Consider the following 16,703-nt stretch of genomic DNA (forward strand, 5'->3'; position numbering starts at 1 on the left):
TGCAGGTGGGGGTCGATATGCTCCGAAATTTTACTTGTGACTAGTGACAGCCCTCATATACCAAAAATTATCGTCCATGGTCTCATATTGTTTCCCGCAAAGTATGCACAGATAGTTGTTTTAGCTACTGTGCATCTGGCGGGTTCTGTTTACCGAGTGTTATTCCGTACTATTACAAAGTCAGAGGATTCACAGCTCGACTTTTCCTCCACGGTTACGGTGGCTGTGATGGTGGGGCTTGTTGGTGGTGGTGGTGCGGGGAAGGGTGGTGCGAGTGGTGTTGGCGGGGGTGAGGTTGGGAGTGGTGGTGGAGGAGGGTTGGTGGCGCGGCGGTAGTGGCGGGGGTGGTGAGGAGGGAAGTGGTGTCCGTCAGTGAATAAACTGCCAAAGCATGTCAAGTGAACCTCTGCCCAAACCGGCCGTGTGTCAGGAAGAGCACCAGAATGAGGTTATTACATATTTGTCTTGTACTCGATTCATCACTAAGTAGAAACTCTCTGAGAGTTTTCTGACCTCATGTTGAACTCTTCTCTATGCTTGAACGATCATTTGCGCTGCAACTTTATTCTAACATTATTTTGTGCCTTGTGACGAAAAAATCATTGCATGTTATAAGAACAGATTCCACAGGGTTTTGAAAACAGCATGTATCACTGAGTCTCATACGTATTCTTTGGGTGTTTCTTATTAACTGTTTCGTCCATTAAAGACGACCATATGTGTCTTAATAAACATAAATAGATCAGTTGAAACACAGAACATATCACCTCATCAAAATAATACTTACAAATTCTACAACAGTGATATTGATGTCCTCTGTCATTCTTCTGAAGAACTTTTATTATATGGTAGTACAGTACAAACTTGTTAAGTATTGCATGATTACTGTATAGCCTTAAAAGTGTTGACTTATATACGGGAGGTTTTTTACAGTCTTAAATTATGTTATTTTTCTCATTATTTTCCTCCTACGACATCCTCAGACAGTGGAATTCTCCGTAAATTCAAACTCTGTTATATAATCGTTTCGTCTTCAACTGAAAATACAGTTCCTTGTTGCCCAGAGAACTGACAGCGTTTATTAATTACAACATCTAGAAATTTTTCTCTGTCGTATTATCAAATTTCCTGTAATCCCGCCTTGTTTATCTGCATCGGAGTTCACTAGAAAGATCCTGGAATCAATTTCTCATCTACTTCCATTTTAAACTCCTTGTCAAAATATGTTTATCGTTTTTGTTTTGTTTTTACTCTTTAGGCGACACACTGGTCACTGCTCAGCCTGTCATAGAAACATTGATGAGATTCCATGAGTTTGAAAATCCTCCCCGTTACCTTTTGTTTCCCTCATCATCTCTTTTATATTTTCGCCCCCCAGGCCCTGATGTGGGTCAGTGACCTGTGCCTGGGTGGGCTAATCCCCGAAAAAATAAAATAAAAAAGTAAGAGTCTCGGATATATGGCAAACCACCAGGCAACGTCTAAAACCCAAAATTAAAAAGTCTTCTCTACTATTGTGTCCGAGGGAAACTCTTCATTAACTGTTTACCTGGAAGTCTGATGAATCTCTGTCGCTTTTGTCGAGTGTGTCTCCCCCAAGTAAAAACAAGCGTATGCGGTACAAGTAATGATAATGAAGCAGTGTGGTGGGGTCGAATTGGGTGAATGACCTCTAAGTAAGTTAGTAGTTGCCTCTATATCCTTAATTCGTTTGTTGATTGCCTCATGTGCTTGTAGAGGGTTGTTACTCCCTCGTTACTACAGCTGGCCCCATCTCATTACTTCTGTACGTGGAGGTCGTGGTTTCCTGCGCAAGGCTGAAAGTGATATTCCTGGAGTGGTTTGGTGTTGCTGGAAACATCTGGCAGTCGAGAACACTTCTGGTTGGGGTATATAACAGCGACCTCAACTCAACGAGGGAACAACTTCGATGTTGAGTCTTCATGACATTTTTGAATCGTGCGTCTCCAACCTGCCAGACAGACAGACAGACAGGCAGACAGCTCTTCCATCCATCCATCCATCCAGCAAACCCAGCCAGACAGCAGCCAGCCAGCCAACCAACCAACCAAGCAGCCAACCAGTCATTCAACCGCTAGTCAACCAGCCAAACTTTGAAGTCACTCCACCCCGCCATTTCAAGGTAAAGTCACCCCAACTTCTTCTTACAAGTGTGCAGAAAGGTGTAGCAAATGACCAAACAATAAAGTTAAGACCAGATCCTATCTATTAGTTACTTCAATTTCTTCCTCTATTTATTAATATCCAACCCTCCTGCCTCCCACTAAACCCAACCAATCAATTAGAAACCAATTACTCATTCAACCATAACAGATGAAGACCTGGATGTTGCTCCTGCCGACGACGCTGGTGTTGATCATCTCGCTGGACGTCGCCCGATCTTTTGAATGTCCTGAGTCAGTCAAATCTGACTGTTTAGAGACACAAAATAAGGAAAGGGTCGTGGTGGCCCACCCGACCGACTGTAGCAAATACTGCAAGTGTCTTGGAGGTGATCCACAAATCACTTTAGAGAGACAATGTGATCTAAACAATCTTTGGGACACCATGAAGAACAAATGTATTTTGAAAATTTTTGTAAGTGAAAGAGAAATATATATATATATATATATATATATATATATATATATATATATATATATATATATATATATATATATATATATATATATATATATATATATATATATATATATATATATATGTATATATAAAGAAAGAGAGAAAGAGGATTCTCTCACTCATAATGAAGCATTATACACATGAATTTTCTACTAAAAGAAATATAACCTCAAAATTAACAACATAAATCCTTCACTTGCACAGCTTACCCTTTTATATGTATAAATATAAATATATACTGTATATATATATATATATATATATATATATATATATATATATATATATATATATATATATATATATATATATATATATATATATATATATACTGTATATGGCTGAAATATGCCATACGCATATAACGTGATATATCTTTTTTTTCAGGTTGACTGTGGCCGTCGTCTTATACCAGGGAAAAATAACTAATGAACCTCTTGATAATGTTCCTCGTCAAGGCCATCCTTCAAGACCCTGCCAATCCTCGTCAAACTGCATGAATAATTATCGTGCCGATCCTCCAACGCCTACACAAAATGCCGTCAAACTTCACAATACGACATCAAACTGTGCATCAACAACTCCATCAGACTGCACACCACCCCCATCAAACCATGCAACAACACCCTCATCAAACTACCTAGCAACAACCCTGTTAAACTGTACAGAAACACCCCGTCAAACTGTGCAGTAATACCCCGTCAAACTGTGCAGTACTACCCCGTAAAATTGTGCAGTAGTACCCCGTCAAACTGTGCAGCAATACCACCCCAATCTGTGCAGTAGTAACCCGTAAAACTGTGCAGTAATACCCCCGTCAAACTGTGCAGTACTACCCCGCCAAACTACACGACAGCACCCACCATAGAACTGCACAGCAACATCCTTGCCATACTGCACATCAACACCCCTGTCAAATTGGGCATAAATTCTTCACCAATCTGTCCATAAATATCCACGTTAAATTGTTCAGTTTCAACCCCGTCGAACTGCGCATTACCCACGTCCTATATCGGTATATGTAATGTTCTGAAAAAGCTTTGGTTAATGGTTAAGTGCTTTTAATTAACTGTATATATCAATATCGTTGTTATTATTATTATTATTATTATTATTATTATTATTATTATTATTATTATTATTATTATTATTATTATTATTATTATTACTATTTTTATTATTATTATTATTATTATTATTATTATTATTATTATTATTATTATTATTATTATTATTATTATTATTATTATTATTATTATTATTATTATTATTATTATTATTATTATTATTGTCAACTTAATGTTACTGTCACTATACAATGCAAAACACATGAAAAAATTTTCATTTTGTTTTTATATTTCACATCCTTCAAAGTCAACCATATTAATTTGTAGATACACAATAATATGCAGTCATAAAAGGCAAGATATATTTGTACACATGATGAATAATAAACTTACAAGCAATTGTTTAACATGAAATCTTGATCTAGGTTAGATTAAGCTCAGCAATGTTAATTTTGTTGACCCTGCAATTGTGTGTAAATGAGGCAGAAAGACAGATCAGCAACCTGGGACTCGGTCACAATTTTCGTGGTGCCATATGGCAGCAGGGTCTACCATTAGACAACACATTATCCTTCAAATATTTTCCCAGGCGGTAGTACCTCCCTGTTTGGTAGCTGCCTACTACCTACTACCTACCAGGTGTCCCTAATGCGCCCTTTAAGATCTGGTATTGGCAGTGCTGCCCTCAAGCTGGCCATATCACTCTCCAGAGTCTAAGAATCCATCACTGGGGCCCGCTTAAGAAATTGAACAGACCAGATTAGGGGCCTAGAAGACATCAACTTCAGAAACAAGGAGATAACCATCTTCAAGGTAAAACTCTCTTTTTTGTTGTTGTAATGAACCAGTCAAAGCCGTAGAAATTATTGATGAACTCTCCTTACTCAGGGATGATTATATAGAGCTCACCTTACTGTGTGCCAAATTCGGGCCGTTTAGTTTAAATGAAAAAAAAATCATATCAGCAACACAACAGCTTAGCAACAGGGTCACCTCTCAGTGCTGTGGCAGCCTGCCTGTTCATGGAAATATGAGAGCAAACCCACTATGAGAAGACCAACAGCAGGGGAGCTACTTGGCTCAGATACGTCGATGACAGATTTTTATCAGAAAGAACAAACATACAAGAAATCCTGAGGAGAACTACAATGCCCACGAAAAGATACAGTTCACTAAAAAAATGGAAGGGAAAGAAGACGTCCTTTCTTATAACCGTTATCATAAGGACGGACGGGAGACCAAGATACAAGATTTTTAGAAAACCAACCAACAACGAAAACTTCATGCACTAACTATCACCTCATAGTGACAGGAAGAAAACAAGTTTTGTGACTGGATATTTTTCTACGGGCTCAAAGAATTTTTTTTTATTTACTCATTTTATTTTATTTTTTATTTTTTTTTTATGAGGAATAGCCCACCAGGGCACAGGTCATCAACCCACAACAGGGCCTAGGGGACGAAAAAATAAGAATAGAAAGAAATTAAAAAAAGAAAAGGAAAAGGTTATATTAATCTACACCACGAAGATGCCGGAAAACCAGCTTTTTAAAGTGAAACAGATTGTATGAGTGTGGAAATACAGGAGAAGGCAGAGCATTCCACAGTTTGGCTGTGTGAGGAAAGAAGAATGTACTATAACGGGTTATTCTACTGTGACTGACATCCACAGAGAAATAGTGGGCACCGCGGGCAAGACGTCTGTTACTAGCCCACGGCCTCGCCGGCGGTACACAGGATGCCAAATCCATAGGATATTGCCCGTTAAAGTACATGTAAAAGAGAGAGAGTGAAGCAACATTGCTGCGAAGAGAAAGGGAAGAGAGATTGTCGACTAAAGGAGGAGAGTTAATAAGACGAAATGCCTTTGATTCCACCCTATCTAACAGTTGGACAGAAGAAGAGCCACCCCAGATATGAGAGCAGTACTCCAAGTTAGGACGAATGAATCCCTTATATACTTGAAGCAACTGCTCAGGAGTGGAGTAACTACGGCATCTACACAGCATTCCTAACTTTTGGGAGGCAACTTTAGCAATGTTGAGGATGTGTGGCTTCCATGATATATTAGAGGAAATGGTGAGGCCGAGCATATCTATTTTAGAATTTGGCAGAATGATTGTGTCCTGAAATGTGATTGGTGGGAGATCATCTAATTTGAAAAGTGCAATTGGTAAATACTGATTTTTATTACTATTGAATTTAACCAAGTTTCTACCTCCCCATTCGGAGATGCTGCAGAGATCCGCATTGGTAGATGTAATGATATCAGCCCTAGAAATAGATCTAGTTTGAGGGTTAAGGGGAAGGGGAAAATGTGAAGAAGAGTGATGAGTAGAAGAATCATCAGCGTAAGAATGGACAGAATTAGTTGTAGTGTGACGTAAATCGTTGATAAAAAGAAGGAAGAGAATAGGTGAAAGAACAGAACCCTATGGGACACCACTATTGGTAGAGAAAAAGCGAGAGGTCAATCTCTCTACAACAACTGCCATGGATCAGTTCTCAAGGAAGCTAGAGATGAGAAAACAAAGTGGGGGAGAGAAACCATAAGAGGGAATTTAAGAAAGCAAAGACTTGTGCCATACCCTGTCAAATGTTTTGGAGATTTCGAGGGCCACGACGAAAGTTTCCCCATAATCCCTAAGAGAGAATGACCAAGGATGGATGCATTAGGAGAGCAGATCACCAGTAGATCTCGCCTGGCGAAAGCCATACTGGTGATCCGACAAAAGAGTATGGCGTTCAAGGTGACGGAGAAAATAGGTGTTCAAGATAGTTTCGAAAATCTTAGAGAGGGATGAAGTTAGGGCAATGAGGCGATAGTTAGAGGGATTAAAATGGTCACCCTTCTTCGGGATGTGCTGAACCGAGGCATGCTTCGTAGAAGAACGAAAAGTTTGGGTTTTGAGGCAAAGGCGAAAGAAGCGAGCAAGCACAGGGGCCAGAACTTCAGCACACCCCCTCAGAACACGAGGGGGTATTCCGTCCGGTCCATGAGCCTTACTCACATCCAACCTGGATAACACACCAGCAACCCTACGAGTGGAGATTATAGGAAAGTGCATAGGTTCAGTAGGAGGAGTAGGGGTCGGAGGGATGGAGTTGGAATCGTCTAAGGTGGAGTTAGAGGAGAAGGTGCCAAAGAGATTGGCTTTTTCAGGGGGGAGCTGTCTATAGAGTTATCAGGTCGGAAGAGAGGAGGAAAAAGTGGAGTGCAAAAGTCATTACAGATGTGTTTGGTTAAGGACAAGAAGGATTTAGTAGAGGAAGAATTAGTCAGGACATCAGTCTCTCTTTTTATAAAATTCCGCTTGGCCCGACGAAGAATAGCCTTACAACGATTCCTAGAAGTAATGAAAGAGGAGTGGGTAACAGGAGAAGGAGATAGTTCATAGTTTGATATGCCCTATCTCTCTCCCTGCATGCAAGAGAGCAGGAGCGATCAAACCATGATTGTGAAGTGAAAGTTTTGGTAGAAGATGGGATAAATGTACTCATACCACCCTGAATAACCCCAGCAATGCTGCCAGCACATAGCGAGGTGTCCCGAGTGGAAAAGCAACATTCATCCCAAGGAAAGTCGGTGAAGAATTCTCGCAAGGATTGCCAGTTTGCCCTCCGATAGTGCAATAGTTGATGTTTAGAGGGGGGTGAGGGAGTTGGTCGTGCCTGGTTGGTTTTAATAGAAATATGATTGTGGTCAGTAGAAATTGAGTATGAATAGTGTGAGGGGTTAGAGGTAAAACAAAGATCAAGAATGTTAGCAAATTGATCGTGTACATCGGGAAAGCGTGTACGGTGTTTGATTATTTGTTCCAAATCATTAAGTAAGGAAAAAGAGAGTGCCTCAGCTCCACCTGGGTCACCCATTGCAGAGCCAAACCACTCTCTGTGAGGTACATTAAACTCCCCTAGGTAGAGGATCTCGATGTTGGGGTGTGTGGATAGCAACGACTCATGGCAAGAAGTGAGACAGTAAAAGCGTTCCACATAGTTGGTAGGGTTGGGAGAACAGTATAGGAAACAAAGAAAAAAAATGTTACGAGTGTCGGTATAAGAACCAATGAATAGATTACTGGTCCTCATATGAACTTCAATTGCTTCATTGTGTAGACACTGAAGTAGTTAAAACTTAGATATTATATGTTATACTTGAAATGTAGTAATATTAGTTTCGATGTGTTAGATAAAACAAAGTAGTGTATATTGCATTAGTCTCGAATACTAATGAATGAGTGAACGTTCGATAGTTATTTGCGGATTCGCAATTTGAACCTCTGCTCGCTTAGTTTTACCTCTCAAAGCCAGGTGGCTTTAGTATTGGGCTGGCAGTCATAAGGTAAGTATCTCCTCTCCTATTGTATATTTCTAGTTGTATAACGTGTAAACCTTGCTCGACCTTTAAGAACACCAAGTTTTATATCGTGATTTATTTGTAAGAGTGTGGGTAGTCATATTTCAGAATTCCACGGTAAAATAACTTACTTGTTTATGAGTTACGTGCGTTGGATAACCACATTGTCCACGGCAGTTTGTTGATTTAAATAAGTGTTTGGTTATTACTTCTATGATTATTATTTTGTCATTCGGTTGAAACACTTGTTTGATCAGATTTAGTTTGTCTTTGTTTTATTTTTGTACATAACTGATATATTTAGTTTTTGTTTGTTAATATATGTAATTAAATATACTTAATGATTTACAATATACCCCATAGTAATGAGGTGGTGATTTGGTGGGATCTATTGCTTGGACCTTCGATACAAAGCTAAACATAATTATAGAGTTAAATAAACTTTAAGAGTAATACAAAGTGAAGTTGAATTTGAATTAAATTGTTACAACCTAAGAGGCCAAGGTCGTAACAATAGTCATAGTTGGTAGAGATATTTTGAGCCAGATGACATCATAAAGTGAGGATTCAAGATCCGTGAGTCGAATTATAGGTGTACGTGTGTTGCAGTAGGGGCATACACCTCCCTTAGAACGGAAAGAAGTATAAAGGTTGTAGTTGGAGACTTGAAAGCTTTGGGTGAAGCTGCTTAGGTCAGTTGAAGTTCGGAAAGTAGTAAGAGGTCGGGGGAAGATGTTAATAGATGGTGCTCCACAGAAGGAAAATTGGATCTCAGGCCGCGAATGTTGGAAAAATTAAGTGTGTAAAAAGCCGATCCTCCAGCAACCGCGGTGGCGTCAGTTGTGGCCCTAGTAGTTTGATGATGATCAGGTCGGCCCTGGGGCCCACAACCTTCCCGACCAGTGGGACCCATCCGAGAAGGCCCCGGATGGGGGCAAAGCTGGGATACCCAAAAGGCCTTCCAGTTAAGTTACAGATAATATCAAGATCCATCACAGACAGAGTCATCAACGACATAACGGAGAACAGCTCGAGAGATTCATGGCGGTCCCTAACTCTACACACGATTCGTGGCTGGACAGGATATTTCTCAAGACTGCAAAGAAAATAGTTAGGGACTCTGGAATAGAAAATTGGAGACTAAGAAAGGACGAAGAGAGAGAGACGACAGAGCAGTTTTTGAAATTCCGTGTGGCGGCTTCCACAAGAGTTACTGCGGAGAAACAGAACGTGGTTTATAAACAAGAGTGAGAGAATAAGACAGACGTAAGGCAGCATAAAATAACCAATCTATTGGTCACGCAAATAATTGAAAATTGATATCATCCGCAGTGGGATAATACAAGAATATTTTACACCAAGACATGGACAAGGTCGCAAGAAAAACCCTGGAAGTAATATACATTACGACATAACAACACCAGGGCAGCGAGAATGATATGGGCCACCACAGCAACAGGATTGACGTTACGTTATTATCACTTGGAGGTAGGCACGAGGCAGAAACAGACCAATTCACGAGATACAGTACACGCATCATGCATGAGCCAGTCACCTGATCCAGCATATTTGTATATAAGCACGCGTGTTGTTCTTCTGAGCTATTCCACACTGTCTTAAAAAAAATAACGACGAATCCCTCATTCTTTCATGCTTCGAATGCTCTGACATTTTAAGACCAGAAATTCAAAACCCCTCCTCTCCAACTAGCCCCGTTTCATCTTTGGCATAAGTTTAAAGACTGTACCTGCACCTTCCACCAAACAACTATACTACTAACCTATTTCTTTTTCTAATCGGAGGGACATACCTAGGTTCTGGGCTCTTGACTTGACTTGACGTCTGCAGATAAGGTAGAGGGCTATTGCTTGTAATGCTGAATGGGAGGGCAGGGATTGGGATTGGAAGTACTTTGGTGGCAATTTGGGGGAGGGAGGGGACGTGTTTAGGATCAAGGTAAAAGAGGGAGGAAAATTGAAGGAAAGTAAGAGATGAACAGTATCCGGGCTCAACCAGATATGCTGAGGTTATAAAAAGCCTTTTTCGTTTAGTTAAAAATATGTATATTTTTGTAGTAGCCATTGTTCCAAGAAAGGGGTGATGACCTCTGGCCAGGTTCTTGTGGAGCTGGCTGAGCAACGTATCTTTTGTTTTAATAAGAGTGGAAGGAAGGGGCAGGACGACAAGTGTTGGAGAGGCCAAGGAAAGTGTCCTTTGGTCACTCATCTTTTTAATGAAAACGTTTTCTGTTTTAGAGAACTGAAGCTTTTTGTTTATAGTAGGGAGGTTTAATTTCTAAGAAGAGGTGTAGAATCCAACTTGCTACTTTTGTTCACAAGGAGGTGGTCCTATCTTTTGGTTTAATTGAAAGATTGAAGCTTGACTTGAAGGGACAGTATTTATTGGCTATATACTGTAGTTCTTTTTGTTTTTGTATTAAATTTGATAATTGTAGATGCATTTTCGTATTGGTGGTGGATCAGACTGCGGCTGTGTTTGTTTCGGCCTTGTCCTCTGAAGAAGAACTATTGACAATATAAACGCGTAGGTAATAGGTTCTCTACACCAGCTCGTTGGTTTCTTTGCCGACACCACATTCATCCTGTCCATGTGACGCAACAATATATTTGGTTATGGTAGGTTAGGTAAAGGTTAAGTTAAGATAGCGTTTGGTTATGGTACTGCGACACCTTCCACTGCAGAATATAATAAAATACTTCTCTGCATCCTCTGCTCCCACCTAACCCTATGGTGATAACGAAAAAAGAAATCCTTCACTGTCGGATTTAACAATTAAACCACATAGAAGTTTAGACCATTTGTACTTAATTAAATTTCATTGTGTGAAAATTAATCGTTAAGCAAACTGAATTTAACCTTCGTGGAATAACACTAGTTCTTTTAATGAGACAAGAAGTTAGGTTAGGTTAGTGTTTTAATGTTCTGATTTTATGTTGATATACAATGTCTGGAGGACCTGTTTTATATATAAGTTGTGTACTATGTCCTATTCCACCCAAAGTTTTATAAGAGGTGTCCACTATGTCCTGTCAGGGGCTCCAGGACATTTGGGATACCTGCCAACCAATTCTGCCTCACGATCTTCAAAAGACTTACAATGTGCACAAGATTAATTTTTAAAAGAGCGGCCAACTGCTGGTAGAATACATATACTGTTCATCTATTTCTTTTTAATTCGTTCCTTTCCTTTAAATTGTGTTTTTTTTTATAATATTGATACTGATATTGAAACAGTTTATTTGGCCAGAAAAATACAGATACAGAGTGGACAATAATAACAATATTGACATGGCTGAGCCAATTGAGAGCCTGGGCTCTCTTCGTGGCACCTGATGTATACTGTAGTGTACATTTATCTCAAGGAATCATTATATGATATTTAGTATCATATAATTAGTACATTTAACAGTAGCACATGAGAATGTTACCACGATTTTCACAGTTAAGTGTAATACTTGTTTATCAGACCATAGCTTACAGCCCAGAGAAGGCCAGCACATATAGCAGTAACCAGATGCGCAGGTGTACACCTGTGTAAGTTGACCCACCCTTCGTAATTAAAGTGAGAATAAGACCTGACCAAGTAGAGCTCACGGTCATAATGAACCTGGGTTCTCACTCCCGCGTGATTAGTTAAACCAGCATCATGACCATGTTATTGAAGAAACTACACTCCAGCCCGCACCTGTTCAAACACAGCTGTCTTGACACACCCAGATTAGTGTTAATTAGTGACGACATCTGCCGGCCTAACATAGCCAATATAAGGGTCCGACAGTTCCTTCCCACGTACAGACAGGGAGTCAGAACCAAGAGGCAGACGCACTCACGCTCGTCACTAGTCGAGGTCAGGAAGGAGACTTCCCTCCCCAGCACCGAGTCCCCAGCTAACAGAGTCCGCAGGAGACAGAGTCCAGTACCACCGGGACCACTCTCTTCAGCAGCACCTGCAGACAGATTCCCCAGCCGCTGGGCCTCCCTCAGGTCACACGTGAGTCATTGTCAGATCGATCCATAGGGTGAGTTACGTACGGTGGGGAGACTGGGAGAGTATCTATTACATGTTTGTGTCCAAGAGTCATTGTCTAGTAACGTCAATATATTGATCTATTAATGTGTTCATGTCATTCAGTTAACTAATAAATAGCTGCACTTAGAATTGGTGTTATATTACTACTCGGCCACACTACTCAACTTTCCTCACTTTACATCCTATAACTAAATACAGTAACTCTTACTTTCTCTTCCTACCCTGAGTTACCCTCATTATACTGGTGGCAGCTTACTGAACATAAACCCACGGCCTCCTTCGCTTTGCTATTACACCTGGCGCGTCTCCTCCTTCATTTAATTCAGTTTGAGTGTTGCTTAACAGTGTGCGGTGAGAAACCCCGAGTAGTACAGCGTGAAAAGTGTCCTAGTGCGTCATTTTAACAACTCAAGTATATATTCCTCATTGTTGGATGTGCGAAATGTTACTAGCATAACACTCTCCCCAGAAAATGTTCAGTGCTTAATTTAATTTGTCACTGTCCCCCGCGATTTGTAACGTTCTCAGAATCCCTAGTGTATTTTAATTGTCACTCAATACTACATGTACCCATTGTGTTTTAGTGATGGAAGCTGTGTCTAAACTAACTGTTTTAACCTAACATATCTTGTAACATACATCCTCCTCCCTGTCCTAAGCCCCACACCACCCGCCTCACCCTTCCATTCTCGCTCCATCCCATCCAGGGCGTCTGTCAACCTCACTCCCTGAACTAACCTGATGAGAACATTGTCGCGACGGAACCCATAGTTGCCAAACATTGATGTAATGTATAAAGTAAATATTTTTTATGGATGCACTTCCAACTAATCCGACATCCTGTTAGGATTGTCTTTCTCTGTCAAATGTCGCACACAGTACCGCCCCCATGGCCAACCGGATGTTAGAGATAACCAGCTCACTTGGGCATGACTTGAGGTCGCATGTCCAAGCTGTATGCAGAGATCGGGCAGGATGACGGCGCCTTATGTTACAACCTTCACACCCTCTTCTAGGACTCACTAGAGCAGTGGTTCTCAACCTTGTTTGCCCCATGCACCCCTTTCACCATATGTCAGAATGTCATTCCCCCCTCCTTTCCAAGATTGTCTTCCTCAAAAAGTGCATTCCAAATAATATGCATATAATACTGAAAATCCTATATTTTTTCCATATTAGTATCAGTTCCCCCCTGAAAACCTGAAGGGGGAAATTCCCCCCTGGTTGAGAACCCCTGCACTAGAGGATGTATAGTCAGCCCATAGGCCCAATATATCAGAGGAGACTGAAATAACAGCTTCTGTTAACAGAGAGAATAATTGTTAAACACAGACCCTAACCTTATTTCTGGTTAACAACCTCCTGACAGCTGACAGGTGTTCATTTCAATACCACTGTTCCCATTAAAACTGGTTTAATCTAAACACAGCTTTAAAAAAATATATATAGTTAACAACAAAATCTAATACATATGTGCTCTCCGTCCATGTTCATACAAAAGGCTACAAATCAATTCACTCAGAATAATGTTATCTCCACCAAATACAGTGCTCTCACTAATACAATACTCTTTAGACTAAAGTGAACATATTATACTTTAGTTAATACAATAATTATCCATGATTGCCCAGATAATAATAGATAAATGTGCACCACACAAGCTTGATTCTCCTTTCCTCCTCAACCTAGCTACCGAGTGTCACCAAAACAACGTTCCAATACTTTCTTGTTTCATCATCATACAATTTATAATTTTTTTTATACTTCACACCTGCTTCTTTCAGTCTTTCATAACTGTATAAAAATAAAAATACATTCTACAACGTTTACATAATGAAACAAATACTAGTACACTTACTTAAATAAAATAATAGACATTTTTTTTAAAGTCTTTACAATAAGCTTGGAATTTTGATTATAAGGAAAACGGGAAACAACAGAAACTAAATACAATGGGTAACTGAAACAAATATTGAGGGAAAGGGGAGATGACCGTAACACTTATGACAACAGCAGCAATCAAGAGGTGACTCCAACCACAGCACATACGAGCAGAGGAGCAGCATGATGAATGCAGCACTCCACCTACATCCACCACACACCACTACACTTCTTTCAATTTATCCCTTGGTCAAGGATTAAGGAGATTTTATATTTATTTTTACCTTGGACAGTTAAGACGTGTGGAACGAGGCTGTGACGAGACGGACCGTGCAGCACCACACACTAAAACCTAGCCAGTCGAACCAGGGAAAGGATTTCCGCCGCAGTTGCATGGGGCAGGGCTGACAGGTGCCTGATATATATATATATATATATATATATAATTTTTTTTAGTCACTTTTTCTATGAGTTCATTTGATTAATGTTTTGTACTACCTAATGAAATGTTGCAGCCATACTGCTGTTGGGGCTAATCATTATTTTGACATGGGTTGGCAAGGCCATGTAACCCCTTGTTAATGTTTGTAAACAGTGATTTGCAATTTTTTTTCTCAAATGCTATTCTAGATATGTAGGATTTTTTGCTCAGTGACTACACTAGTTGAGCTCACACTGTAGTCACTCTCTGTGTATGTTTTTTTTCTCCTGGTATAGAAGCTTTGAACTTGGCGGGAGATAAATTGATTTTTGTCAGACCAAACCAAGCCAGTAGAAAAACATTTGTTCAGTAACTATGAGGGAAGTGCTGTCGATAGGTGGCGGTTATTGTTTGGTAAATATGAGGCTGCATTATTGCCTGAGGGGATATTCTAGATACTGCACATGGTATTATCTTGATCACTGACCATAGTGTCACCAGTTCTCTGGTATGGAAACTTTGGTCTTGTCGGGAACATAAGAACATAAGAATGGAGGAAACTGCAGCGGGCCTATTGGCCCATACTGGGCAGTCCCGTTTACACCCAACCCCTATTGCTCATATAAGCATCCAACCTATGTTTGAAGCTATTCAGCGTATTCGAGTTAATGATGATATTTGGTAACTTGTTCCATTCATCCACTACTCTGTTTCCAAACCAGTGTTTACCTATTTCACGCCAAAATCTAAATTTGTCTAATTTAAAACCATTGTTACGAGTTGCTCCTGGTTGGATAGTTTGAGTACCTTTGTAATGTCCCCTTTGTTTAGCCCTGCCTTCCACTTATACACCTCTATCAGGTCGCCCCTCGCTCTACGTCTCTCGAGGGAGTGCAAATTAAGATGCTTTAACCTGTCTCTATACTCAAGGTTCCTAATGCCCGGGATTAGTCTTGTCATTCTCCTCTGAATTCTATCCAAGGATTCTATATCCATTCTGTAATACTGTGACCAGAACTGAACTGCGTAGTCCAGGTGTGGTCTCACAAGAGCAAGGTACAGTTTTAGGATGACCTCGCTAGTCTTGTAACTAACACTCCTTTGTATGAACCCAAGTACTTTATTAGCCTTGTTACGAGCAAAAACACATTGTTTACTTGGCTTAAGGTTCCTACTTATCATTACTCCTAAATCTCTCTCGCAGTCGGATTTCTCTATGGCATCGTTGTTCATCTGGTATCTGGTTTCCTTGTTTACATCTCCTATACTGAGTACTTTACATTTGTCCACGTTGAATTTCATCTGCCATTTTTCAGACCATTCGAAAAATTTGTTTAGATCTTCCTGTAGTTTTGCCGAGTTCTCGTCAGATTTAATAACACGTCCTATTTTAGTGTCATCAGCAAATTTACTTATGTTGCTGTCTATGCCGATATCTATGTCGTTTGTATATAATAAATAATAATGGTCCAAGTACTGAGCCTTGGGGAACTCCACTTGTGACGTTGCTCCAATGGGACTTAGTGCTGTTAATGCTCACTGGCTGTTTCCTGTCCTGTAACCACACCCTAATCCATTTAAGGATGTCACCTTTGATGCCATGAGCTTCTACCTTTTTAATTAGTCTTTCGTGGTTACTTTGTCGAAGGCTTTGCTAAAGTCGAGATATACCACATCATAATTGTGCCCCTCGTCCACCGATTCGAAAACTGATGAAAAGAATGTTAATAGATTAGTTAGGCAAGAACGTCCACTTGTGAAGCCATGCTGGGAATCATTGATCAATCTGTGCTTCTCCAGGTGATTTCGAATAGAGTTTGAGATGATTGGTTCCAGTAATTTGCCTACTATTGATGTTAGACTGATTGGGCGGTAGTTAGAGGATAGTGATCTATCCCCCTTCTTGAAAATCGGAATTACATTCCCTATCCTCCAGGATTCTGGTACTACACCTGTTTTTAAGGACATGTTAAACCTTTGCTTGGGCATACTAAGCTTTCCTTACATTCCTTTAATACTCTGGCAAATATCTCATCGGGACCAGGTGACTTATTAGGCTTTAGTTTGTCTATTTGCTTACTAACATCGTTACTAGTCACTACTATCTCACTTAATTTGTTTTCTTCACTATCTCTGAATAGAGTCGGTGCCTCGGGTATCATGTTTAACTTTTCGGTGGTGAAAACTGTTGAAAAATATTTATTCAAATTATTGCTCATTTCTCTGTCATTATCAGTGAGCTCGCCGGTGTCTGACCGTATTGGTCCAATCTTTTCTCGTGTT

At 40.1% G+C, this 16,703-nt stretch overlaps 1 protein-coding gene across 1 annotated transcript; it reads left to right on the forward strand.

Annotated features, from left to right (window-relative positions):
- Positions 1 to 1,900: 1,900 nt before the first annotated feature.
- Positions 1,901 to 3,751, forward strand: LOC121871354. The gene is made up of 3 exons (XM_042373576.1): positions 1,901 to 2,143; positions 2,335 to 2,598; positions 3,031 to 3,751. Exons 1-3 carry the CDS (start codon positions 1,931 to 1,933, stop codon positions 3,070 to 3,072), a joined length of 519 nt encoding a protein of 172 aa, XP_042229510.1. The 5' UTR covers positions 1,901 to 1,930; the 3' UTR covers positions 3,073 to 3,751.
- The last annotated feature ends 12,952 nt before the right edge of the window (positions 3,752 to 16,703 follow it).

This window comes from Homarus americanus, unplaced genomic scaffold (genome assembly GCF_018991925.1).
Source record: "Homarus americanus isolate GMGI-L3 unplaced genomic scaffold, GMGI_Hamer_2.0 scaffold32583, whole genome shotgun sequence".
NCBI classification, from domain to species: Eukaryota; Metazoa; Arthropoda; class Malacostraca; order Decapoda; family Nephropidae; genus Homarus; species Homarus americanus.